Genomic DNA, 26,461 nt, shown 5'->3' on the forward strand with positions numbered 1-26,461 from the left:
GCTTCATCAATCAAGCAAAACCATGGTGTATTATTGCCTCATCTTAAATTCATGGAAGATGGTTGAATATCTCCTTAATCACTCTTCCCTATCGTTCTCTCCCTCCTTCCTTATGAAAATAATTTAGGGTTTCTCCGTCCCCCAAATCCAATTGACTGGGAATTTTCTCTTAAATCATCCTCAATGAATCTCGCAGATCAACTTCAAGAAAAAAATTTAGTTGCTAGAGAAAGCTTTAATTGCCGTAGAGATGGTGTGGCCGGTGAAGATGTGCAAGAACCAATAATAGTGGAAAAGAAGAAGTAAAAAAAAAAATATTTACTGTTAGATCCTTCAACTTGATTGTGTTATTTACTGTCCGTATAATGGTAACAAAAAAAATGAACTTTAAACGTATACAATTTTCAATTAGATATTAGATTTTGGTAGAAGAAAGGATTTTGCGTTATCTTTCTATCAAGATCTATTTTTAATACGTTTAAAAGAAAACAAGAGAAAAAGGTAGTATATCTTTTTCATTCTTCTGCAAATTTGTGTTTGGAAATTGAATTTGCAAATGTAAATTAAATTCGCACGTTTCGTAAACTAAATTTGCGGACGTGATTTGACTTTACAAATCTTGCTGACTCAGATGTATATCGCACAAATTAGATTTACATATACAAACATATCCAAAATTAAAACTAGAAAAAAGATCCAATAGCTAGAATTTAATATGGTTGAACGGATCTGAAATCTTCCACTCAAAATAGATCTATCTTGTTCATTTTGATCAGTTATTTATGTTCGAAAATCGATTTCGACATTGATAATTGAATATTCCGAATATTTGAAGAGATTTTAAAAAGAGGTCAGTAACGACGAAAGTAACCATACATTTACGGAATTTGAAATATTTACATTTGAATATTTGGTAGAAATGACCAAAAATGTTTGAATTGGCTATCCTTTTTATTTTGTGTATATCTATAGACCCTTCATCCAATTTAGCAGTTTATACTTTTTTTTTTTTTTTTGACAAGGCAAAATCTATAAATAAGGATGTTATAGAGTAGTCCAAATAAAAATTACATAAGGACTAATCTAAAACAAAAGTTAACTCCAAGGATAAAAACGCCAAACTTAATAATTCGTGGAATTAAATACCGAGTTTGCCAGCTCATGGGCTTCTCGATTAAAAACGCCAAACAAAAGTTATACTTGTGTATTACGTGGTGAACTTCAGATAATCCATTAGTACTCCATTAGAGGCCCAAATAACTTCCTTTGTCTATAGACAAAGATATGAAATAAGACATTAGGATGGTTCCCCTAGCACTATGGGCATGTATATATAATCATGTTCGTCTTTTTTTGGGATTGTATGAAATTGGGGAGTGTACACGTGTCTAAAAGTGGAAAAGGGAGCACAGCTACTTGAGAAGACATGACAGGGGCAAAGATACTCAGGCAATGACACGTGGGAAGCACGTGTTAGGAAAATGGTACTTCTGCACCAAAATTATCAGGAGATATGGTACGTGACAGATTACTAGAATCCAAGGACAAAAGAAGAAGCTGCCCCACCGCATCTTCAGAATATCACATCATCTCCCTAGGAACTTAAAGAGTATTAAGACCAAAACACGACAAACCCTAAGAGCCGGACCGATTGTTGAGACATCCATAGGGGTACATCTTTGTCACCATCAATACCCTACCACAGCTTTTACATTTGAACCTTTTGACTTCTTCTAGAGAGGGAGACTATATTTCTCATCACTGGGACTAAAAGTTATTAAGCAAGTTAATTTTTGTCGTAACAAATAAAGTTCAATTGGCAAGACACACACGCGTCAACAGTTGGTAGCCCAAGTGGTAAATGTTGATATAAACTCAGAAAGTCTTGGAGGTCCCAGGTTCGATCTTAGAGAAGGTAGAATCTTTGGTTATTTGTATTGAAATTATTAGAGTATAAATAAAGTAGTTGGACTTTAGCCCATAGTTTAGTTGGGCTATAGGCCCGATTTTGTAAGAGTTTGAACGGGAGGTTTTCGATTTTATCACATCTTTAATGTATCAATGTCAAATGTAATGACTATAGTTGATCGTGGTCAATTTCCAAAAAAATAAAATAATAATAATTGGCAAGACACGTATTCTTAGATCTTAGAGGTTCCGGTTATCGTATTTATCATTTCTTATTGATGTATATGTTAAGTGTAGATTTGTTCTTAGAAGGGAGATAAAAAATAACGTTAACTTGGTTACTATTTAAGAAAAAACTCAAAGTTCTAAATCAAAATTATTACTTTAAGTTTTTCAACGGCCTAAATATTTGGTTGATGGAAGCTCTTAACGATGAATGTTCTTAACAATTTTTTATCCAACACTTTCGAGGAAATGATGAAATTTCAGGAGACTATGAAACTTCGACCTTCTGCATAAATACAGTTAAAAAAAAATGAATAACAAAAGAATAAACATTATATATCTTATGAATATTAAGCGCATGGAAAGATATTCAAAAATTATGGCGAAAAATAGGGTTCGAGACCCACTGACAATTTAAAAAAAATAATAACAAAAACATAAACAAAATACAACAACTATAAATATTACTTTACGACAGTATATGCCGCAAAATATCATTTCGACTTCCTAAAACTATTTCTTCATCGTTGCATAATATTTCAAACTTCATACAGTACAAAAAAAACTTATAAAAACCCTAGCTATACCAACAAAATAATACTTATATCGAAACTCTAGTTCTATTTGTATTGAATAATCTAAGATCTCTAGAGAGAGAAAATCAACTCCCATATTGTAATCAAACCTAATAGAAGCTAAAGAAAGCGTTATTTATGCCTTTCCTTTTTGTTTCTATGCACAGTACTTTTTCTCACCGATGTTGAGTTGTTCGTCATTGCTAGGTCTCTTTGAGTGCATTGGCAAGTCAAAGACTGGGGTACAACCAAGAGGTCGTCTTTCAGTTCTAGAATCCAGTTAGTCTTAAGAAGAGATTATCTTTATTTCCTCGTTGCTGGGAGTTCTTCATATTAGTTCAGTGTCACTCGACCAGAAATAATACATACACAAAAGATTCTAAAGTCTATTCAATACAATAAAACGAGCCCTAAAAAATCATAGATTTTGATTCATTAAAAACTTAAACCAAAATCTTTAATTTTGATTTCAATGCGGAGGTCTCCAGCTGGTTCAACTACTAGTTAGGGGTTACGGTTCTATCAGACAGGTTATTTTTAGGGTCTTTTGTCTGAGTTAAAAGTCGTTAGTCATAAATACAAAATATTTTTTGGCTTGTAACTAAAAGATCTATGTAAACATAAAAAATGACGCTCTCTAGCTAACCAAATCTCTCAAGATAACCAACTTTGTCAATTGCTTTTCTTGTTGTGTAAATACTAGCGGTTTTTTTTAATAGCAGGATTACATGAATACAATGGATGATCATATATCATATACGATTGGCTTTGGCATATCATAAGGATGGAATGTAGTCATAATTTTTTTATGAAATTGTCTTAAAGACTCTCGTACACCCGAAAGGCCATAGAACTAAACCAGACCGATTCGGAACTAAATGTTTTTTCTGTTGAACTAAATCCAACCAAATGGAAACCAACTGTTCTTGTCGGACTAAATTGCACTAGATTAATTTGTTTTCACTTCAGGGTGAGACCTCTCGAAATGAGACTTACTTTAATAGTTATAAGAGCATCTCCAGTGCAAAACTCAAAAAAATCTCTAATGACTTATGTGTCAAGTCTCAATTGAAATTCTCTTCTATATGGCTAAATTTAGTGTCTCTAATTTAAGTCCTTCTCCAATGCAACACTCAAAAAAACTATAATAGTTACACACGTCACACGTACATTTAACAGGAAAAAGTGGTTGAGAAAGAAATGCTTTCTATCGGTCCGAAAATTAAATTTGATGACTAAGCTAGACACTTAAGACTCTCAAAATAGATCCCAAAAAATAGAGTTTATAAGTGAGACATCCCTAAATTAAATGCTTACACATTTTCTAAAGATCTCAATTGAGTTTTGCATTGGAAAGATTTTTTTCTATAAAAACTATAAAGTCTTAAGTGACACTTAAGATTTTAAGATTGAGTCCCGCATTGGAGATGCTTTAATCTTTTATACAGTTTTGACATTTCATAATGAAATTAAGTAAGTTGCAAATTTTATAGTTAAGCTAGTTTTGTAAGTAGTATGAAACAACTAGATTGACAAAATTCATGTTTGCATTGTACGAGATTTAAAACAAAAAAACTGACATTTAAAATACAGTAAGTCTAGGGAGCCCGTCATTTAGGACTCTCTAATGATCCGTTCAACCTCATTGGACAAAAAGACAAAATTTTTTTTAAAAAAAAAATAGATTGATCTTTGTCTTTTTGTCTAATGACATTAGACAGATCATTAGGGAGTTCCAAATGACGGGCTCCCTAGACTTACAGTTTAAAATAACTAGTGACTTCAAGCGATTGCATCAAGCAAACAATACTAGCTTGATGGATATAGGTGGAACAAAGCTTTGTTAGTTTGGCTAAGATTGAGCACAATATCATCACTAACCATCTAATGCCCACACTTATCAATGGTGTACTAGTTATTGTAGGATGATGACTCTAAAAACATAATGATTGCTTTTCTTTAAAAAGAATTACTGTACGGAGGTTGCAAAATTTAAGAGGTCATGGCTTCATTAACGGGGTCATTGGTTAGAGCAACTTCAATCTCAGTCTTTCTTAAGCCTCAGCTCAGCTTCAAAAATTCAACTCCAACCTCAGCTTCTCTTGAGGCTGAAAATTTGTACACGCGAGAAACGTGTGTGTGGGTTTTTGTGGGGGTGCGAAAAGTGCTTGAACTATTTTCGAAATATTATTTAAAAAAAACAAAAACTAATTAGTTTTGAAAAAAAAAACTAATTAGATTCAAAAAAATACAAAAACAAAAAGTTTATTAGATTTATAAAAACACAAACTAAATAGATTTAAGACTAATATATTTTTTTTAAAAAGAAAAAAAATCGGACCGTTGGATGTGATCTAACGGTCTGATCTTACAGTTATCACATTCAACGGCCAGGAGAAATCCCCAACATAACCGTTGAGACGTCACCAACGATCTCCCAACCGACTCAAATTACATCTCAACTGTCTCCAGCCGACTTAAATTTTCGGGCTCAGCCGGGTGGGATTAGACCTGCTCTTACCCTTTCCCATTATGAGAAAAGCCTTTGAGAAATTATGAGATTTGAACAACTATCAGTTGGTTGCTTCATTTCAAACCACTTTTTCAAACAGCTTATCTATTCACATAATTAATTACTTCTAATTAGCAGTTACATAATTTTTGTTTAATTAATAACCGACCACTTAGACGTTTCTTAATTCTTAATTTTACTAAAGTAAATTCAGTTAATTATGGCACAAATATTGGTGGCGGGAAACCAGCAACAAATTTGCTAAACCAAAAATAACCTAGCTAACATGTTTCAATCTCACATAGTAGTAGACCTTTTCTTGTGGGAATAGGTCAGCAAAAATACCCCAACTCCCAACACTTTTGAAGATCCAAATTTTTTGAAGATCCAAATTCATAGGCAAAAATCAGTGAATTTGGTACCATACTGCCACGTACACACACTCAACCTCTCTTTTTAGAGAGAGAAAGTGAGTGATTGAGTGAGAAAGTGAGTACTCTTCACAGACTGAAGAAGAGTTTATGTATAATAACACTTCTCTCGTGAACATTTTCACATGTACCTTCATCTTCTTCTCTTTGATAAACCCAAGAGACACCCTCTTTGATCAGGTTTCTCAATCACCCATTTCTCAAAATCCTCTTCAAACTCTGTAATTTCACTCTTTCTAATCTGGGTTTTCTTCAAGTTTTGTGTTTGGGTACTCAAGACTTTCAAAACCCTTGTTCATTTCAGAGAGAGAGAGAGAGAGAGGGAGAGAGAAAGTGAACTTTAGTGATCTGGGTATTTGAACTTTTGTGACCAATTTGTGTTTAAAGTTTAGATCTTTGATCTAACCCTTGATTTGTTAAAGTGGTTTTGATTTTGTCTAACAGTTTTTATTTCCCCCCACCCTTCCTTTTTCTGAAAAGTAAGATTTGGGTTTTTCAAAAACTTTTAGGGTTTTTGTTATTACAATGGAAACTTGCTGTGCTACTTTGAAAGGAAACCCACATTTGGTCCAATTAAAGAAAGGAGGTGATAATGGATTCTTGGGTGAGAGGATTAGAGGGAGTTTGAGTGGAAGGGTTTGGGATAATCCCAAGTTTGAGAAGAGTTATCTAAGAACTGAATATGGAGTTAATGGAAAAACTAGAAATAATAAATCTTGTGGTTCTGGTGTTATTTCCTCTGTTCTTACACCAGATGTCACCAAAGAAACTCTGGTATGATAATCTTCTAATTCCATGTTCTGATCAACTCCTAACTGAAATTTATCATACATTTCTTTAAATGTGAAGTTCTTCTTTTTATTGTTCATGGATTTTGTTGCAGTGATTTTTTAATATTTATATTAGTAAGTACCAAGATTATGATATGTTTCAATCTTATTATAATGGTTTTGAATAATTTATACTGATGTCTTAAATCTTGATTTTGATTTCAGACCCATCAAGCACCAATATTACCCAAGCCAAAAGCAGAACCCAAAAATGTAGCTTCTATCATTTTGGGTGGTGGTGCCGGAACTCGCCTTTTCCCGCTTACTAGTCATCGAGCAAAACCCGCTGTAAGAATCTTTTGGTTATGTAATCTATAGCAATGATACATTTAGAGATTTAGGTGATTTTAGTGTAATGGTTTGAAAAACGGGTTATTAGAGGAGGTTTAGATGAATTTCCTTCAGCCCTAGAATCAGTGATCTAGTTTTGGGTTTTGTTAGTTTTGATGCTAAAGTGTTTAAGGTTTGATCAATAGGTTCCTATAGGAGGATGCTACAGGCTTATTGATGTCCCAATGAGCAATTGCATCAACAGTGGCATAAACAAGATATTCATTCTGACCCAGTTCAATTCCGCTTCTCTCAATCGTCACCTCGCTCGTACATACAATTTTGGCAATGGTGTGAACTTTGGAGATGGATTTGTAGAGGTAAAATAATCTTATAGTTTATTTTCGAAGTTTTATAATTTAACTATGTTTAATTCTCTCTAGTAATAGATCTCAGATGAATTCAACACTATGTAAGAAATAAAAAGCAATACCTTGGTGTTTGTTTTTCTTTAGTTTCAGATCTGAAATCTGACTCGGCATCTGAATTGACTTAAGTCAGATTTCAGTGTTTGTTTATTGTGTATGCCGTGTGTCTGACATACATGGATAATTCTGAATTCATTTTAGTCAGACATGGAATAATTCTGAATTCATTTTAGTCAGACACGGAATAATTCTGAATTCAGAGCCCATAGTGAGAAATAACTTAAAATGATTATTGTGACCTGGACAAGAACAAATTAGACTCAACTGACTCAGGTTTAGAGACGTCAAACTCAGGCGAGTCAGACAATGAAAGAACGCGTAAAAGTTGAAGTTCTATCTGATATATAATCTTTTTTGAATGGGTGAGGTGGAGATTTTGCTTCTAAATTGGTACGACCTTTCGAGGATGAATTTTCTTTTATTTGATTCATGAACAGGTTCTCGCTGCCACTCAGACACCCGGCGAAACAGGAATGAAATGGTTTCAGGGAACAGCTGATGCCGTGAGACAGTTTATTTGGGTTTTTGAAGTAATTTCTTAAACTTCAACAATTGAAAGAAAGTTTCCGTGCTTCCAATATCCAACAACAAGACTAGACTCTCAAAGAATTTATTTATGCAATTTGTTTATTATTGTAGGATGCCAAGAACAAGAATGTGGAACATATACTGATCTTGTCTGGTGATCATCTGTACCGGATGAATTATATGGACTTTGTGCAGGTCCAAAATCACTTCCTCGGGTGTTTATTCTCATGCTCGTTTTATAACGTTGAAGTTTCTATACTGATATTAAATTTTGTTTCAGAAACATATTGATACAAACGCTGATATTACAGTTTCTTGCATACCCATGGACGATAGGTATGTTGGTTTACCTCTTTCACTTATTACGAGTCCATCTTCCATTGACGATAGGCATATACTATATGCTTCTTAGGATCAGTCTCAAATTGCAATATTGTTGTTCAGCCGTGCTTCTGATTATGGATTAATGAAGATTGACGCTACTGGTCGTATCATCCAATTCTCCGAAAAACCAAAGGGCGCTGACCTGAAAGCAATGGTAAGCAAAAAAGAGTTCTCTTCTTACTTTCTCTCTCTTTATGAGTAAAATGAAACATGGTACACTAGGACATTAGGGTTGTCTTGTTCTGATATTTCGAGTCTATTGGCTGATGATGCTGGTTATTCCCACTTTGGTTGGGTGGTAATGGCCTAATGGGAGTACATCCCCATTAACCAGGGTTAAAATCTGATTGGTTCGGAGTAAAACATATGGTTGATGCCAAGAAGTGAAATTCTCGATAGCTTTATATAATAAAAATCTTTTTTGGTTGATTGCAGCAAGTTGACACCACTGTGTTGGGACTTTCTCCACAAGAAGCGATGCAGTCTCCATATATTGCATCCATGGGTGTTTATGTATTTAGAACAGATGTTTTACTAAAGCTTCTAAGGTCTAGATATCCCACGTCAAATGACTTCGGATCTGAAATCATTCCCTCGGCTGTGATGGATCATAATGTCCAAGTAAGTGGCAGACATTACACTTGAATTCGATCACCTCTTTGCTCAATGTTCATTGTTCAATTGTATTTGGACAAATAAATGAGGAAGTTCTAAATACGGAATATTAACAGGCTTATCTATTCAACGATTATTGGGAGGACATTGGAACGATCAAGTCTTTCTTCGACGCTAACTTGGCATTAGCTGAACAGGTTAGTTTTCCTTTTACCAATCTAAAGACTTCAATCTTGCTTGGGTTAAAGATGTCCCTCTTGTTGTTAATATCTTTTTTGTGATTCAGGTTCCAAAATTTGAGTTCAATGATCCGAAGACGCCTTTCTTTACATCTCCACGATTCTTACCACCAACAAAAGTTGAAAAATGCCGGGTATAATTTGGTTAATATACTATCCCATTTCGTTAATGCCAAATGTTTCATTTCTCATGTTTTGGTTGGTTCTTGCAGATCCAAAATGCAATAGTTTCACACGGGTGCTTCTTGCAAGAATGCAGTGTGCAGAATTCTATAGTGGGCATTCGCTCACGTTTAGAGCATGGAGTAGAACTAAAGGTGAATTAGTTCGTTTCGGACACTGTTGCTCTTTCTTTATTTGGAGATAACCAAGGGGTGCCATTACACAAAATATATTTTGGGGACCCGGTGCTAATTCTTATTGGAGCTTGCCCTTATTACAAAAAGATTTAATTACTTTTTTTTTTCACCCCGATCGACAATGTAAACTACTAAATATAAGTCATCTCTTTACCTGCAAATTTTGTTTTCTAATTACCAATTGTGGCTTGTGAAGGACTCTGTTCGCGCCCATGGGCGTCTCTCCTTTCACAGGCCCCTGTCCTTCGAACAGGACGACGTGTATAAATGCCCCACGTAAACTACTAATTTTGATGAAGGGATTTGTTCGAATTTTCAGGAAACTATGATGATGGGTGCTGACTATTACCAAACAGAATCTGAAATTGCATCGCTACTAGCAGAAGGAAAGGTTCCAGTTGGAGTGGGACAGAACACCAAAATCAGGTGACTTTAAGTTGCGCACAATCTAGTCCTCATATATTACATGTAACAAATTCAGATTTTCTGACAATTCAGCCTCGAAAATTCTTTCTTTTTCTTCAAGGAATTGCATAATTGACAAGAATGCCAAGATCGGAAGAGATGTTGTCATTGCAAACAAAAGTGTAAGTATATGTATATATATGTATATGTCAGTCTCAAGTTAAAAAGTTCAGATCTTTCAACCTCAATTCGGAAACAAACAACTGACTCAAATCTCATTTGCCAGGGTGTTGAAGAAGCAGACCGGCCAAATGAAGGATTCTATATTAGGTCTGGACTCACAGTTGTATTGAAGAACGCAACGATCAAGGACGGTACAATTATCTAGAAGTCTCGAGCCCAAGATTACTCTGTTGAGTTATTTTCTTGGCACAAAAAGTACTAAAGATGTGCATAACCGCGAAGAAGGAACGACAGTGGGTTGGTGGTTTGTGGATTTATCTTCTTCGACGCCTCATTTCCATGTAAATTTTCGACAAGTTAGAGAGAGTAGTAATTACAAGTCTAATAGATGGGGAGGTTATGTATTTAAGAAATAAAAACAAGATGAGAGACTTGTTCTTTGGGCTTGGAGTTTAGGATCACTAGTAGTTTAGTATTTTAAAAACTTTGAGTATTGACTACTGTTTAGTAATAATATGCCTTTATTAGTGTTATGATTGATCTCTGTTCATGTATGGCAAGATTGAGCAATTACTTGTTTTTTTTTTGTTTTGTTGAGATAAATACAAAGAACTAACAAGCCAAATCAAGGTTCATAGCCTCCCTTGAGTGCCATAATCTCCTCGCTGCATGTTTTCTCCCCCACTTTGCTAGTTTATCTGATTGAACATTGATAGATCTCGGAATGTAGGAGAACTGGGTTTTCTCTAATCCTGCTAATTGAGAGATTATCCTTTTCATGTGCTTGGTCGATTGCCAGTTGATCTCATTTCTCCGATCCTTGAGATGGTTTATAAGGTTGATGTTGTCGCTTTCTATATGCAGATGGGAAATCTTGAGGATGGTAGCCCATTGTACTACCTGTAGAATAGCTATACATTCGCATTCCTCTGCTGTTTGTCCCCTGATTGTGCTGACAAAGCTATTGTGAAGTCGCATTTCTCATCATGAATTATACACCCAATACCTGCTGGTTCTGTAAACTTTGTGAATGAAGCGTCGACATTGATCTTCAGGAATGGAGCTTCCGGAGAGCGCCAGATGGGACTCTGGTTGTTGATTTTGTGTTGCGGTGAATCATTGATGTTGGTTGTGTAGCTTTGAATCATTCTTATTACCTGCAAGGGGGTTTGTTCTTTCTTCGCAAAGCATTTTTTGCATCTCACTTTCCATATAAACCACATTATTTTAGCCATTATCGTCATTTGAGTCACTTCCAAGGTTTTCCAGTAAATTATCCATTCTAGTATAGTAGTTAAGTTATCCATTCTGATATTAAAGTGGAGCTAGATGGCTCGAGCAAAGTGGCAGTGAAGTAGAATATGGGTAATCGTTTCATGATTTTCGCAGAAAATGCATTTGTAGTTGTTACCTATAAATTTACCAATTTTGTCTCTAACCGGGAGACAATTAGTGCAACACTTCCAAAGAAATAGTTTAATACGAGGGATCGTTGGTATCTTCCATATAAAGTTCCAGTCTGTCACTTCATAGTCGTATCAGAGCAATTACTTGTTAGTTTCTCCGAAAGCTCCCAACATTCATTTCTTCTATATTTTCCTTCTTTTGGAGGAAATGGAGGAACCCTAGGAAGTAGTGTATGTGTTTTTATTTGCCTGAATCTGATTCAATGTTGTCTGACTTGTCTGAATCCAAGTCTTATGTACTTGACTTGTTTTAGACTATTGAATTGAATTTATTCCAGACAATTGATAGATTCTTGAATGAGACACGTGAGTTTGATGAATAAAAGACATCTAATGTAGTGTCAGATTTCAAGATTAAAAAAACTGAAACACCACCGCTTATGCTACTTTGTCGCGTTGTCCATTGATAATAGGACAAGAGAAGTGAAACGATATTTTCTTCCTTTGTTCTATTCAACTGCTGCAAGGAAGGAAGTGTCGGTGTTAGTCCCACATCAAAAGAAGATAGTGTTTCAGTCTAATGTGTGGAGTGAAAGATTGTTGGTGTTTTTCGGACGTTGATTATGGTAGAGGGTGTGGTCACTTTCTAATTGTGAAGAAAAATGTTACCTCTTGAGTTAGCTTTTGGGGCTAGATAATCTCAAGTCCACTCGAGTGCAAGTAAGGCCCATGGACTACACTCACATTGTATCTGAACCTAGATTTATCAATTTATCTTTGATTCATTATTGAAAGGAAGATAATCTTCGAGGTCTACTGTGAAGCAAAAGATTATTGGTGTTAGTCCCACATTAGTTCTGAAAGGAGGTGGTGGTCACTTTATAAATGTAAGGGAAGCCCTCGCCGCTTGAGCTAGCTTTTAGGTTGAATTGTTGTGATAGACCTAAGACCACTTGGGAACAAGTAAGGCTCATCCACCACGGCCAGTCAGCCAATTTGTGAAATGTTTTTTACTTGTTACAGACCGCTACATCCTTGCAAGGTAGAAATGGGCCCCATGTGGTGGGGGGGCATGTGTCGCACCCCCCACCACACGGCCCTGTCGGCAACAATAAGTTGGGGAGTATCTGTATCATCGTTGTAAATATAACCTAATTAAGCAACTCTATAAGTTCAAGATTTTTGGAGAAAGCCATTGTTTATAAATGTGTAATAGTAGGCATTCAAACATACTACTAGAAGAGCACGAGCTATAATGTTCTACCCTCCTGGATGAACAAAAATGTTCAATCTCTAGGGGAGTTACTGAAAACCTCACTCATATTTCTTATACCTAAGTAACAATCTTTGATTGTTCATATTCATCATGTATTTACCTTCTTGTTTTTGGCTAACCATTGACCTCTTCTAATGGACTTCGCCCTCTTCCACTTCTCGATATTTCTCAACTTCGCGTACATTCTTCGGATATGAAAGAGCTTACGTGACTGTTGATTAATTGTATTAGCAATTGATGGATTCTCACTCAAGATTATCTCGTACCCATCTCGATAAGAGTCCATTCCTTCTGTAAATAGTTGCCAAAATAGCCCACCAGCTGTTGCTCCTCCACTTCTAGCAGATGAGTATATCTTGTAGTAAACTGTATTGAACATGAAATCTCTCTGGTATGAGTTATAACCAGGGTCTTTCCATGACTTCCCAAACTCGGTTAAAAGCAACGGCTTTCGAAGAGTATTTTGAGCATCATGGATGTGAGTATTGAGCCAGTTGTTCAAAAAAGAGAGTTGACTTTGGTCGTTTGAGCTCGATAACCTGCTTACAAAATAAAATAAATGAGAAACTACACTTTGTTTTTGGGTGTTTTTTTTCAGGTTATCTGAATCTGACTCGCTTAAGTCTAACTTGTCTAAATTTGAATCATCTGAACCTAACTTGTTTTGTTCAAGGATCCAATAGTCATTTCAATTTATTTCATACAGAAAACTCTTACTTCAGACTTATTCTATGTCTAACTCAAATGGACCCAAAATCAGTCCGAGACAGTCAGTTCTGGCGAGTCAAATGCAGGACACAGACAAAAAACAAGAATTGAGATTATTTTTCTAAACGTTACCATTGATCAGGATAAGAATGAACAGTGGCGAAATCGATTCCAGGGATTTGATTATTAGCAATGAAATCAGTTCCAACTTGAAAACCAGGATTGCCTTGTTTTTCTGATGAAGTTGGTCCATAAAACCCTTCTAAACCAGCTTCTAATAAGTGTTTTTTGTCAATGGACTTCACATAAGAAGCCATCTCTGTAATCCAAGCCTATACCAAGAATCGATTTTCAAGACACTTTATGAGAAAACCCTTAATCATATCAGATTCAATCTCTCAAAAATGAGATTAGGGAGATGGGTTTTGTTCTAACCTGTATGGTTCTACCAGATAGATCTGATTGGCATCTAGGTTCATTCATAAGCTCCCATGCCATGATTGTTGGATCATCCTTATAAGCCACTCCAGTCAAGCTATTGTATCTTGTTATAACAGTCTATCACAAAAAAACACATTCAAAATCAATACTTCAAAACGAAAAACACCAACTGGAGAAACCCATATCAAGAATCAAATAGTGAATACCCAAATAGCAAAATCTCAAGGGGAAAAGAAAACCCTTAGAAAGTTGAATGATATTAGGTTTTATTTGCTTACCTTAACATGGTTTTTGTAATATTCTTTGACAATAGGGTTTGTATAGAAATCATCCTCAGAGTTTAAGTATTGCCCTTGATTTCTAGCCCATTCTACATATTGTTTCTTCCCTCCAAGATTTTGATAGTTATTCACAAAACTCAAGATCAGCTTAATCCCATACTTTCTAGCCTCATATATCACAAAATCCAACCCCTTTTTTGAGCAAAACAGAGGAAACAAGAAACAATGTCAAGTAAAATTAGGAAAAATACTTGGGAACAAGAAAAATCGAAAGACTCAAGGCAGAAATCTTATGTGGATTATTGTAATCGTGCTTTCAATGATTTTGATCTAGTAAACAGCGAATCACTGCAAATCACATAAGATTTCTGTCTAGAGTCTGCCTAGTTTTTCGTGTTCTCTCTCTCGTTACTCTAAAATTAGACTACTAGATTGAGAGAGAGAGAGAACCTTGAACATGTCTTCATTGTAAGATCCAGGAGAGGATTGAAGAGGTTTGTAACCACCATCACCAAAAGCCCAAGTTCTAGCAAGAGAAAGACCATGATTAGAAGCTTCATGAAATACAGATGAAACTTTGCTTTTTTGAGATGGATCTGATGCCATATACATTAACCAATAAGCATTGAAACCATTTACATAGTAAGGAATCCCATTTAACATAAAATGTGTTCCTTTAACTCCTATAAACCCATCTCCTGCTGCTTCAACTTTCTCATGACTGAATTCTAAGTTTTGAATCAAAAGACACACCAAAAAAACCACAACCCATTGCCTCATCTCTCTCCAAATTCTCTCTCTCTAAATTCTCTCTCTATAGAGTTTTGTTCACAAAATGAAGGTGGAAGGGTTCAAAAGTGAAGAACCATTAAACAAGTAAAGTATGTATCTAATTTAAATTTGTAAAAGAGCAGTATACTGTTTTGACAGTTAGATGGTTCCAAATTCCAAGCACTGCCAAACTTTACTATATTTCCAGTTTTTGTTTTCTCCAAGCCTCTATACCTGAAATTGGACTAAACTACCCTTATTGAAAACTTCCAAATAACTATAGTTAAGGGCTAATTCCTATTTAACACCTTAGATGCAACCGACTCGCCCATTTAGTCACCTATATATATATATATATATATTTGACCAGCTTCCTCTTTAGTCCCCTCGTTTACTGTTCTCCAAAGCAAATGTTAAGTCAACCATGTTTTCTTTTCCATTTCCACCGTCTGTCATTTTTTATGTTCTCCCTTCTCTTTCCTTGTCCTCTTCTTTTGCACTTCGGTTAAGATAAGGAGGTGAAAGGGAGGGAGATGAGGCGAGAGATTGAGATGAAGAGAAAGGGGATAAAGTGAGAGATGGAGATGAAAAGAGTGGAAAAACCACTCTCCTGTTCACCTTCTTTTTGAAATATTTGTATTAGTTTAGATCTAAAGAAACCACATCTAGCTTAGTCCAGAATCTCCAAATCTGGGTTTAAGTTAGCTTCCAGGCCATATAAAGAGAGGATATAAGATGACAAGCATGAGAAAAAAAACAAAGAGAAAGAAAGGATAGAATTGGAAATGTAAGTTTTAAGCTAACATTGTTTTGACAGTTCTATTAAAAATGAGACAAAAGTAAAAACTGGCCAAATGTATGGCCCATACAGTATGGGGTCAAATAGGCAAATTAGTCACATCTAGAGGGCTAAACATAAGTAGTACAATCTATATCATGAATGTAATAATAGAAGCAATTTATTTAAGTTGAAAGTCTCATAAGAAGTTCAAAACTATGACTTAATTGGAAATTTAGGACGGAATAAAAGTTAAAGTGTTAACGTACTAAAAAGCAATTGGGTTCGCTTCAGTCTCACTTATCCAAGAATTCGAAATCTTGAAGATTTCTTTAGTAGATTATGTCGTGTTTATTTGGTATTTATTTTGTAAAAATTTGTCGCTAGAACTTATACGTTGGGTATACGATAATCGGTTGAGCGGATTAACAATAAAATTATTTGCTTGATTTCTAAGAACATAATGACTTTATGTTCGTTCACCGTAAGCACTTTGTTTTCTTTAAATTCTGTCCTGACACATATCTCAATTAAATTACGTACGAGATAAGTTTATCACGGTGGATTAAAGTTATTCGTATATCGGGTCTTCATTGGGAAAATATGAAAGAGGTGGGGAGATGAATGAAGATGATGGGAAGATGGGGGCAACCCATGTGAATGACCTTCATGAGCAAAATTGTGGCCATACATTTGGGTGGTGATGAAATGTGATAATGGTGAATGAGAAGTGAGATCCCAATCTCATTAAATTGTGTGAAGATCACGTGTAGTACCTAATTCCTCAATCTAGAGAACGTCTAAAGTATAATTAATTACTACCATTAATAAAAGTTATAAAACAAACTTTAGCCCTAAAGGATTAATTCACAGACTTAGTTTTCTCTTACACTCCCGGAGAATGCATACCAAAGCTGATGCTCTATCTAAATGAGGAAGAAAATATGGTCAGAAGAAAATTTGGAATGTACTCCCTCCTTTTATTTCGGATATAAGTTAGTTCTGTATGGACAGTTCCCGTTTTGATTTTAATATAATTCTAGTTCATCACAAAAAAAAATATAACCCAATACTTTTACTTGGTTACACTTTTTACTTGTTTATTATTTGGGAGTTAAAGTGCATTTGCATAGGGGTGGCAATTTGGTCCGAACCGGTGGGTTTTTACCCGAACCCGCCCCTAATGGAACGAGTTTTACCGCCCCGTTTATTAAATGGGTTGGTAATGGTATGAAGATAAAACCATTTAGCGGGTTCGGGGCGGGTTTGGGATTAGGTAGTAAAACCCGCTCCGCCCGATTAAATATGTTATTTATTATATATACAATAGGTTTCTAAAACTTTTTATCTTATATCATCAATTTAACTATTTTATACTATGTAATAAGTTGTAGTGTTTATAGTTAATAAAACCCAATGATTATAAAATTTTGTTTATAATATCTATATTTTTTCATTAATATAACTTATTTGAAATAAAAATATGAAATTTATGTTTAAATCCGACCCACCCCGCAACGTTTCATGTTAAACGGGGCGGGACGGGTCGGTAATGATCAAGTAATTTTTAAGCGGGGCGGGTATGGTAATTGAATACCCACCCCGATTAACTATTGGGGCGGGAACGGTAAAACCCGTTTACTAACGGGGCGGAATTGGGAAAGAGGTAACCCGTCCCAAACCCGCCCCGTTGGCATCCCTAATTTTGCACCTTTTAGATAGTACAATTGAGCACTTTGAAGTTGGAATTTTTTTAAAAAAATAATATTAGCATTTATTAAACCGATAAATAAAAAATATTTAGAATTTTTGGGTTTATAGCCCAAAAAATGGGCCCTAATAAGACATTTAGTCCTCTCTAATCCTATAAAGGGTTTCAAAACCAAAAAAATAATACAAATGGATATCTAGTTCATTTGGTGTCATCTAGAGAGAAAACACAAATCCCTATAATACATATTAATTTATAATACCTATACTAACCTTCTTTATATATAAAATCTGATATTCATTCTAAAATCCAAAATATCTTTTTCCATTTTTATCTCCCACCTTTCTCTCTCCAATCACGTTTCTAAACAAAGTAACTGTGATCTTCATTATCTTTAGTAACCGAAACTTGCTTATTTTCTCTTTCTAAACAAAGTAATTGTTTGATAATCATCCATTAATCTCAGAAATCTTTTTTCTTCTTCATTAGACCAATTGAAATCATCTTCTTTATCGTTTATCAGGTAAAATACATTACAAAAATCATTTTTCATTCCATTGAAATAGATTCTGAATCAGATTTAATATTGCTTTTCAGGTAATGTTAAAGGTTTTAGTTTCTTCTTTTATATTTAATGTTTTTCATCTTCATCTTTAACTTTGTTCATGAATTTCATTATAATCAAATTTCTCTCTGTATAATCTAATTAAATCTTTATCATTATTTAGTATTTTCTCTCTCTAAGATTCATAACCGATTTTATGATGTTAATGTTAAATCCGTCTTTACAATTCATTTTATTCGATTAAAAAGTGTTTGTCTCTATGTATTTTGTTACTTTTTAGTAGTTTTAGGTTACAGATATTGATTTTTAGATCATTTTTGCAAATCTTCATCAAGGTTTCCGTACAATTTTTGATGCAGTGAAGATATCGAACGATTTGTTATAACTGAATGCAAACGATATATAATTTAAAATAAATTACGGATCGTTTACAATAAATTACATATCATTTTTTATCCAGAGAAGATCTAGTACGATTTGGTTGTAACAGAATGTAAACGATATATAATTTACACGACATTACATAATGTTTACTGAACATAACACTTACATAACGCAAACATCTTCTGTACGATGATTTTATAACAGAATGTAAAATATATGTATTTTGTTACAAATTATACATATTTTATAAATAATATCAAAAACATCTTATAAATCTGCATAAATTATATATAATTTATTCAACATTGCGCGTACTTTTTTCCCAAAACAGTTGTTGTTTATAGTACAATAAATGTTCCAAAAATTATATGTAATTGATTGCACATTATACAAATTTTTTTCACATAACAGTGATCTTGTGATTCAAACTAAAGTTATGTTTGTCTCCTAACACATTATGAAGTTTAACAAACAGTATGCATAATTTATTCCATTATACATGTCGTTTCTAGTAAATTATATGTTTTGTTGACAAATGTATATGTTTTCTTTTTGTAGTTTTGCTGTTACTTATGAAATTTCCTACTGAAGTTGGTCATTTGTTTCTTGGTGGTGCAAAAGCATTTGGATATGCTCTTCGACAATATAGTGTAAATGTTGTTTGTCCTGCTCAAGACTACATATGTTCTACGACAATATAGTGTAAACGATTTTTTTTGTAACAGAATGTAAACGATGTGTAATGTAAAAGAAATTATGTGTAATTTATTGAACATGACACACGTACAGTTGATTAGTTACGTTGTATACATGACAAATGTTAGTTTCCTCGTCATAAATAATAAATAATTTACGTATTTGTTCCATAATTTGTATTCGATGTGTATTTATGTATGAGTAAAAACAGAAACAAATGTTGTTGTAATATTCCCACAAAAATATATTATTTCCAAATCTGAAAATTAAGTGAGAGAGTGATATATACGTTTTGTATATTAACCCCCAAATCACGCTAAATTGATCTCAGAAAATATACTCTTTCCAAATCTGAAAGTTTAGAGAGAGAAAATAAATTTAATTTACAAATCTGTTTAGAGGAGAGAGAAATTATGATTTGTTTCTATCCGTTTTTTGCTAATAAATTCCTCAAATCACTCCCAAATTTGATTTCCTTCTTTTCAGCGTTTGATTAGTTTCTGGTAATGGCGTTTCGAAGATTTAGGTTAGGATTTTTGGAAACGTTTCGTTTTGGGAAAGTCTCGATTTTGTTTCCTATAATTTATCCCAAGTTCACGGTTAATTAAGTTGTTGGAATTTTCGGTTCGGCCCACAATTTAAAATCCCGTGAAAATAGTTTGGGACACGAATGGAATTGTTTTATAAATAGTATGGGTTTTTAGACCCAAGAGCAAAAGGACTAAAAATCTATTTTTTGACAAGATTGGACCCTAAACCCTTTTTGAACATTATTTTGGTCTATATACCCACGGACCCAAATTTAAATGTATGTTAGAAAAAACCGACTACAGTATAATTAATAAATTAGGACCCATCCATACGAAAAATGCATCTCAAGACTAGCGAGGGTGAAATAATGACCGGCCTAGTAACTCATCTACAAAATTTTTACTGATTCAACCAAGTATTATTTGTTTTTTAATTTTCTTTTCCTATCTTTTTTTATTTTCTCTTTTATTTTACGTGTTCAAGAACCCATACTGATTGCAACAAAAAAACAGACCTAAAATCAAATTTTGACTACCAAAAGCCAACTTAACTTAAAAAAGCTCAACAACAACAACAACAAAAAAAAAAAGAAAAAAAAACCTCAACTTAAAAAAGTAAATTGTTTTTTATTTTGAAATTTCTTTTTTTCTTCCTAACGTTCACATTTTCAGTTAAGGTATTTCTTATTTTCTTTCTCTCATCCCAACCCTAGTGCCTTCATTTCAATTTAGAAGAGGGACCCTCTAGAATATGGTGAATTTAAGGCATGAAAGACGCAACTTTCCGTGACATCCGCTAAATATAGAGTTTGGCAGGTGGGTCGGTTCAACAATAGGTTTGATATTTTGGAATCTTATAAGGAGATGTTAATTTTATGTACATACAGATCTCTCTCGGCCGTGTTGGCTGTACTCATATTTATACGGACTATATAAGCGGGCGGACTCGGTCGGATCACCGGGTAAGGACCTATGTCCGTGTCCGTCCGCGTAAGTTCTTTCGGTCGGGCGGATACAAACCGACTCGGGCATCAGACGGTCACAGACCCTTCCGACTCGAACAGTCGTGGACGGGTTCCGAGTTCCGAGCCAAAATCTGTCCTGCTTATCATATGAATCGGAACAGGGTGGGATTTTGGCCCTACTTATCGTATGAGAAGTTTGTATTCTTTACGTGGTATTTTTGAAGAAAGTACCTCTGCAGAGCTAAACATTTTATTTTTTTGTGGCTTACAAAATTAGTTTTTGTTGGTCTTTTTTGTTCCCAAACATGAGAGTTGAGTTTGGACCAAAAGTTTGATTTGGTGGTATGAAGCTTACTTAAAAGTTGTTTTGCTAGGGCCAAACGCCCCTAGGTCATATTGTAAAATAGAAGTGTTCGGGTTATTTCCAATCTTTTTTGCTTCGCCAGCCAACCTTTGTGTTGAACCAGCTAGTGACTTGCCCTATGAGTTCATTCATTTAAGACTCTGGGATCGTTAGATCTAGCAGCTCAATTCCTACTATGGCGACATGACGCCCGAGTAGGGAAAGCTACGTCCAACCTTATTTGCTTACGAAAAGGTTCCTCCTATTTTTATTGTTTCACAAACCCTAAGAGAACTAAAAATAGTATACATTAGGCAACCGAAAAGATAAAAAATCTCATTTGGAGCAAATCAACTATTTATATATTTTCCCTTACCTAATAATTGTAGTACTCAATGAAACTAGGAGAAAAGGAACACTTCAGAAAGTCCACATACCAATGTGATTCTTGATTCAAAGAAAATCATCCCTTTTTTTATGTTCAACATAAACCAATCATTCATCTCGAACCTCAATCTGCTTCTGGCTTCTGCTACAAAATAAAACTGCGGAATTCCAAACGGGCTGTCGACAAAAACTGCGCCAACAAGCAGTTCCATTCTGTTAGATTACAACAACACTCAAGAAACTGCTAGTTCTGTTAGGTTAACAACTTGGGATTTGGGAAGAACAAAAGAAGATAAAGGTGACAGACAGATAAATCTAGGTAGAAAGCAGAACGGTTTAGTGCCCGACCTTTAAATCTCCAATTTTCATTACAAGAGAGAAGACATTTCCGTTTCAATTGCTTCTCGTCTTCTGCTAGAGAAACTTGACTGGTCCTGTAAAAAGTGTTATCAGACCTTCTCAGTATTCCAGACTACAACAGGACCCCTTCTCCTGAACTCACATGGCCGAAAACTGTTTGTGGCTTTACCCATCAATGCCATAGCACCAACGCTTGGAAGAAACTTCTTTTTCTTTGATGGTTTTGAAACCTGTGGTTCACAGGTTACGGGTGCTGCTGGTTTTTTCATTGCTTGATTACGACACCATCTTTGAATCCAAGGATGGGAGAGAGTAAAATCCTTGTCTTCTTTCATGAAATCCTTCGAAGTCGATTGCCAGTTCTTGAATAACACAATACTTTTATCGGACTCCATGTGTTTCTTCCCAAGATTTTCAGTATATGTGGGTTCTGAGCTTCTTATGCTATAACTCATAATTTTGCCAAAAAAGTTATCGACTTTCTCTCCAGATGAACTTAATTTGAGACGCTTAACCAAACTCATTGTTCTCTGAGAACTCGCATCCCTATTACCTGTTAAATTCTTCACAGGTATAATGGTTGAAGAATCATAATTAATATCAGGTATCGACATTTCTGTTCTTTTGCTTCCAACTTTGATCATAGCTCGATTTTCACGCACAACAAACTCCTGTGAAATACAAAGTTGGTTATAATTGAGATATAATGGTTTCCCATTGCACCGACATAATATCTTTCCTGCCACAATAGTAGATTTAATATATCAAATGTTGATTGAAATGTAAAACTTTTTAACCTATATATCTTTTTCCGATTAATATTCAACTAACTTGGTGTGGGTTTTGATTATTTTGAACCTATAAGTATTTTGCGAGAACATTGAAACATGAACAAGTAGAAAGTTTCCATGGTATGTATTCCTGTCCATAAACATTAATGAAGAAAATAGAAACATGAACGAATCTAAATTCTGAATTGCAGCTGAATGTACCTTATTTGATGGTGATGAAGCTATACCTGCAGCAAAATGGAAGAGAAAAAACCTACTTAGGTATCATATGCATGAAACAAATGGCGTTTGAACAGTTCAACAACATTATGCAAACAACAGCCCAATCTGAATTACTTACCCTGAGAAGAGTTTCTTGTGTCAGAATCATCGAGGGCCATGGTATCAGTTTCTACTGATAATCCGTTCTTTATCTGTAGGCAGTGAGTCTCGCCATCCTCAGTATCTTCCTTTCTCTCGCTACTACTGGAGCTTCCTATTAATTGAAGCTTTGGTCCTCGTGTATCATGATGGTGAGAAGGCAAGTTAAACATATCGGGGAGCGTGTTTCCTGTAAATTCCTTAAATAATTTTGACTTTCCATACGTCTGGTTTCCGCAGGTCAAGTCGACGCTGCCCTTCTCAGTGATGAACATACGATGGGTTGCCTGAGAGAACTTCGAAAAACCTCCAAGAACTCCTTCCACAGAATTCAAAGTCGAGCATCTTTTCAGTCTTTCCACATCATGGACAGCACAAGTTGGCATTCTCTGTAGTAAGTGAGCCCCATGATTATTGCAGCTCGATGAAATTCCAGTATTTGTTAGACACTTAATTGATTTGCCTTTCCCATCAATAGAAAGTGAGAAATCAAAATTGGTGGATGAAGGATCATTTATTATTGGAGTACAATTCTTATGATTAGAGCTTGATTTCCCAAAATTTTGAGTATCATCTTGAGGACTACCCTCTCCTCTAGAAACCCATAATGTAGGAGAGCTGCAATAACTACAATTTTCCTGCTCCAATGGAGTAAAATTAGTATCGGCATAGACTGCCTGCTCCTTTTCTTCTTTTACATACAAAAAGGATCTCGACTGTGTTGCCTCAGACATATACTTACATGCGACAAAACTGGAAGATGACCGAGGATGATCACAAAGAAGAGGCCTTGAAACATTACTTGGACCCACTCCAATATCTATTATTGCACTCTTTCTACGATCTACACTTTTAACAACCATTATTCCATGATTAGTATTATTATCTTCTTTCTTTTCATTGGAAAGTCCAGAATAGTTCTGAACCCACGATTTTGAGTTAGAGCTAGTTCGCATCCAATGGGCTAACCATACAGACTCGTAAGAATTGTCAGAGTTCAAAGATTTTATATCCCCAACTTCATAACTTCGTTTAACATGTTCTGGCATGATAAGGTTGAAATCCTAGAGTAGTTCAATGGATGGATAGCAGTCGAAGCTCTGGTACAAGTATACCTTTGATTTCCATGACAAAGAATAAATGTCAATGACTTCGAAGATGAACACAAGATAAAGACAAGAAATAAAGACATGAAAATATTGTATACAGAAATTCTATTCATCCTTCCATTTGGTCCCTCTCCCGCCTGATGTGGCGGCATATCACTCGGGCGTGGAGGAAATAGACACAGAATATGCTCAAATAATATGTGGCCACATCAGGCGGAGGGCTGGAGGAGGGGGCAAATGAAGGGATAAATAGAATTTCTAGTTTGTATAAGTCGAGCAAAGATATACCAACTCACGCGCTTAGACTCTAAAAAACAACACTTAGGTGATCTTGTATTTTATTGTCTGACTTGTCTGAATCTGAGACGTCTAAGTTTAACTTGATTTCATCTCGGAGACTCGGAAACTATAATCATATAGTCATTTCATGTTATTTCAGAAAAAGAGCTCTTAACCCAGACTAATAAAAGACACTGTGGACTCCAACTGAAGTCCAAAAGAAAAACATTCTTGACTCCTGAGTCAAGTCCATTCAGATCTCAAGTCAGATTTCATATCTGAATTTGAAAAGAGAAAACACCACCTAGTATCTGAACAGCTAAATGTCAATGTAGTACCTAAGTTGTTATGCAATCTTGATTAGAAAGTCTACTTGCAACCCTAAAGAACAAGAAATAGCTAGATAACTGAATCAGAATATCTTCTTCAATAAATATCTTATCTTGGATTCTCCCAAAAGTCAAAATTATATTCTTCTTCTTCCTTTTTTTTTCCAAGTTTCTATGAAATGAACAAATATCTTATATGGTTAAGATGGGGATTTTCATAAAAATGAAAATAAACAAACAGATCCCAAATTATTTAAAAACCCAAGAAGATAATTTCATTTGAAATAAAGGTAATAAAAATTGAAAAATCAACATTTTTTTTATAAACAATAATATAGTAGTTTTATTGAAATCATCCAGCAAAGAAATCCTCTAAACCAGATAAATTGGCAAATAATCAGTTAGGAAATAACAGATCTGAATAACTAAAAGCAGAGAGAAATAAACTTTATCAAAATAAAAAAATTGATTCATACCTTTAAACTTGCTTGTGGTGTTTAAAAACAAAGAAAAAGATGGGTGGAAGGAAATTTAGAGAGAGAGAGAGAGAGAGAGAGAGAGAGAGAGAGAGAGGGTTGTTGAGAGGGGAGTGTGAAGATTGGGGAGTTTATAAAGAAAAGGGGGAAAGACCAAAGGAAGAAGGTCGAAGGCGATGTTTGTTCCACCACAGTATTCGCATCTAACAAGTGGATTGGACTTAAGTGGAGAGAGTGACAAAGGTTTCATTTTATTAGTGTGTCAATTCCCATACATTAATTTGCACCATCCAAAATTTCCACTTTTTTGGATTAAGTAAAGCCTTTTTATATAGGAAATTTCTAGACTGCCGATAGCGAGGGTGTCACTTCATAAATTATAGGGTGCACCCTCGTATTCTCATCTGACTTGGTCACGTCTGATAAGGTCTGGAGTAGGTCCAGTATGTCTGCTTTCTTTAGCATTTGTCAATAGTTTCCGTAGAGAGGAGGAGATTGAGAGAATGGAGATTTGTTGCTCTAAATAATTAGGACAAACCTTACACTATCTGCTTAAAAAAAATTACCTAAAAAATTTAATTATTTCCCGAAAACGGGTACCTTAAATAAACTGTGCAAAAAAATAGATGAAACTTAAAAATGTATCGAATTTCGGTCAGAGAAACCAAACACATGTATTGGTCAGGCTATAGTGCAATTTGGAAATGGATCTATTGGCGTTCAAGTTACAGGCTGAATCTTTCAACAAGAAAAAAAGTTACTGGCTGAATTTTTTAACACTAGCTAGGGATGGTCCCCCTTACTCAAATATCAAGCTCCTCAATAAAAAGTACAGTTGTTAAAGAAAAATATCTTCAACAACTGACTCAAATAAATATCTTCAAATACCTTTCTTTGTTCAACCAAATCAAATGTTGTGTAATAGTTTAATGTTTATCATTTCCCTTTTAATATCTTGAGGGACAGCAAGAATCATGAGATATTTAAAGTCATTAGTCTTTTTAGGCTTCAATCTATATATTCTTTTTCTTTTTGCCTTCTGCGGAAACACATGAAAGTGAGAGACAGCAAACAGTGTCTGGCTAAAGGCACCCGGATAAATTGCTAATTACACGCATGGGAGGAGAATGAGTAAGGTCAATCTGGTTTGACCCAAACACCTATTGGCACCTGAGTATGAAAAGTAAAAGACATAGATCTACCTGTTATAACAGTCACTATTGTATTTCATCAAAAAAAAAAAAATAAGTCACTATTGTTGATAGTTGGTCCATCTTCCATAGTTGTTTTTGTTGAGAGTAATCCATCTTCCATAGTAATCATCGAGTGTTCTTTGCCCTTTTTACGAAATATCCCTTATTATTGCATCATTATTGTGATGATTATCATCATCCTCATTATCGTTAATTTGTTTTCACTATCGCTAATTTGTTTTCATAGTTTTTCTTGATCAAACATTTATAAATAATGTCTTATATTTTGGGAGATATTTTTTTAAAAAATATTCTTTTTTGAAACATTAACATATCTATAAATATCTATAAAAGAAAAACAATGTTTGGA

At 34.7% G+C, this 26,461-nt stretch overlaps 3 protein-coding genes across 5 annotated transcripts; 1 reads left to right on the top strand and 2 right to left on the bottom strand.

Annotated features, from left to right (window-relative positions):
- The first annotated feature begins 5,280 nt into the window (after positions 1 to 5,280).
- On the top strand, positions 5,281 to 10,485 carry LOC147565212 (glucose-1-phosphate adenylyltransferase large subunit 1-like). Of its 2 annotated transcripts, none has more exons than XM_086651702.1 (14): positions 5,281 to 6,425; positions 6,647 to 6,769; positions 6,958 to 7,131; positions 7,677 to 7,769; positions 7,879 to 7,962; positions 8,048 to 8,103; positions 8,212 to 8,305; positions 8,587 to 8,772; positions 8,883 to 8,963; positions 9,053 to 9,139; positions 9,218 to 9,322; positions 9,684 to 9,790; positions 9,891 to 9,951; positions 10,056 to 10,485. In XM_086651702.1, the coding sequence occupies exons 1-14, from the start codon at positions 6,177 to 6,179 to the stop codon at positions 10,155 to 10,157; spliced, it is 1,602 nt and encodes a 533-aa protein (XP_086507828.1). In that variant the 5' UTR covers positions 5,281 to 6,176; the 3' UTR covers positions 10,158 to 10,485. The 2 variants fall into 2 exon arrangements, 1 of the variants encoding a protein (XP_086507828.1); XR_015230131.1 differs by having other exon boundaries at positions 5,481 to 6,425; positions 9,218 to 9,379; positions 9,452 to 9,790.
- Positions 10,486 to 12,537: 2,052 nt separating this feature from the next.
- On the bottom strand, positions 12,538 to 15,093 carry MAN7 (Glycosyl hydrolase superfamily protein). The gene is made up of 5 exons (XM_086651704.1): positions 14,515 to 15,093; positions 14,062 to 14,256; positions 13,778 to 13,900; positions 13,475 to 13,674; positions 12,538 to 13,173 (listed from the first exon to the last, which is right to left on the bottom strand). Exons 1-5 carry the CDS (start codon positions 14,842 to 14,844, stop codon positions 12,723 to 12,725), a joined length of 1,299 nt encoding a protein of 432 aa, XP_086507830.1. The 5' UTR covers positions 14,845 to 15,093; the 3' UTR covers positions 12,538 to 12,722.
- Positions 15,094 to 21,146: 6,053 nt separating this feature from the next.
- Positions 21,147 to 25,719, bottom strand: LOC147565214 (uncharacterized). 2 transcript variants are annotated; one of them, XR_015230130.1, is made up of 5 exons: positions 24,899 to 25,555; positions 22,686 to 23,820; positions 22,547 to 22,572; positions 21,543 to 22,225; positions 21,147 to 21,384 (listed from the first exon to the last, which is right to left on the bottom strand). XR_015230130.1 is itself a non-coding variant. In XM_086651701.1 (4 exons), the coding sequence occupies exons 2-4, from the start codon at positions 23,752 to 23,754 to the stop codon at positions 21,644 to 21,646; spliced, it is 1,677 nt and encodes a 558-aa protein (XP_086507827.1). In that variant the 5' UTR covers positions 23,755 to 23,820; positions 24,899 to 25,719; the 3' UTR covers positions 21,147 to 21,643. The 2 variants fall into 2 exon arrangements, 1 of the variants encoding a protein (XP_086507827.1); XM_086651701.1 differs by having other exon boundaries at positions 21,147 to 22,225; positions 24,899 to 25,719.
- Positions 25,720 to 26,461: the final 742 nt, after the last annotated feature.

Source organism: Eschscholzia californica, unplaced genomic scaffold (genome assembly GCF_041429995.1).
Source record: "Eschscholzia californica isolate CP2 unplaced genomic scaffold, dmEscCali1.0.p SCAF_1, whole genome shotgun sequence".
Taxonomy (NCBI): domain Eukaryota; kingdom Viridiplantae; phylum Streptophyta; class Magnoliopsida; order Ranunculales; family Papaveraceae; genus Eschscholzia; species Eschscholzia californica.

Excerpts from the sequence above, each read along its gene's own strand:
- LOC147565214 (XM_086651701.1), bottom strand. The coding sequence starts at position 23,754 with ATGCCAGAACATGTTAAACGAAGTTATGAAGTTGGGGATATAAAATCT. Across the intron at positions 22,573-22,685 it reads CACAAGAAACTCTTCTCAGG|GTATAGCTTCATCACCATCA; the intron begins GTAAGTAATTCA and ends ATTTTGCTGCAG. Across the intron at positions 22,226-22,546 it reads CTTCATCACCATCAAATAAG|GAGTTTGTTGTGCGTGAAAA; the intron begins GTACATTCAGCT and ends TGTATTTCACAG.
- LOC147565212 (XM_086651702.1), top strand. The coding sequence starts at position 6,177 with ATGGAAACTTGCTGTGCTACTTTGAAAGGAAACCCACATTTGGTCCAA. Across the intron at positions 8,104-8,211 it reads TGCATACCCATGGACGATAG|CCGTGCTTCTGATTATGGAT; the intron begins GTATGTTGGTTT and ends ATTGTTGTTCAG. Across the intron at positions 9,791-9,890 it reads GGACAGAACACCAAAATCAG|GAATTGCATAATTGACAAGA; the intron begins GTGACTTTAAGT and ends TTTTTCTTCAAG.
- MAN7 (XM_086651704.1), bottom strand. The coding sequence starts at position 14,844 with ATGAGGCAATGGGTTGTGGTTTTTTTGGTGTGTCTTTTGATTCAAAAC. Across the intron at positions 14,257-14,514 it reads ACAATGAAGACATGTTCAAG|GGGTTGGATTTTGTGATATA; the intron begins GTTCTCTCTCTC and ends TGCTCAAAAAAG. Across the intron at positions 13,675-13,777 it reads TATCTGGTAGAACCATACAG|GCTTGGATTACAGAGATGGC; the intron begins GTTAGAACAAAA and ends TTCTTGGTATAG.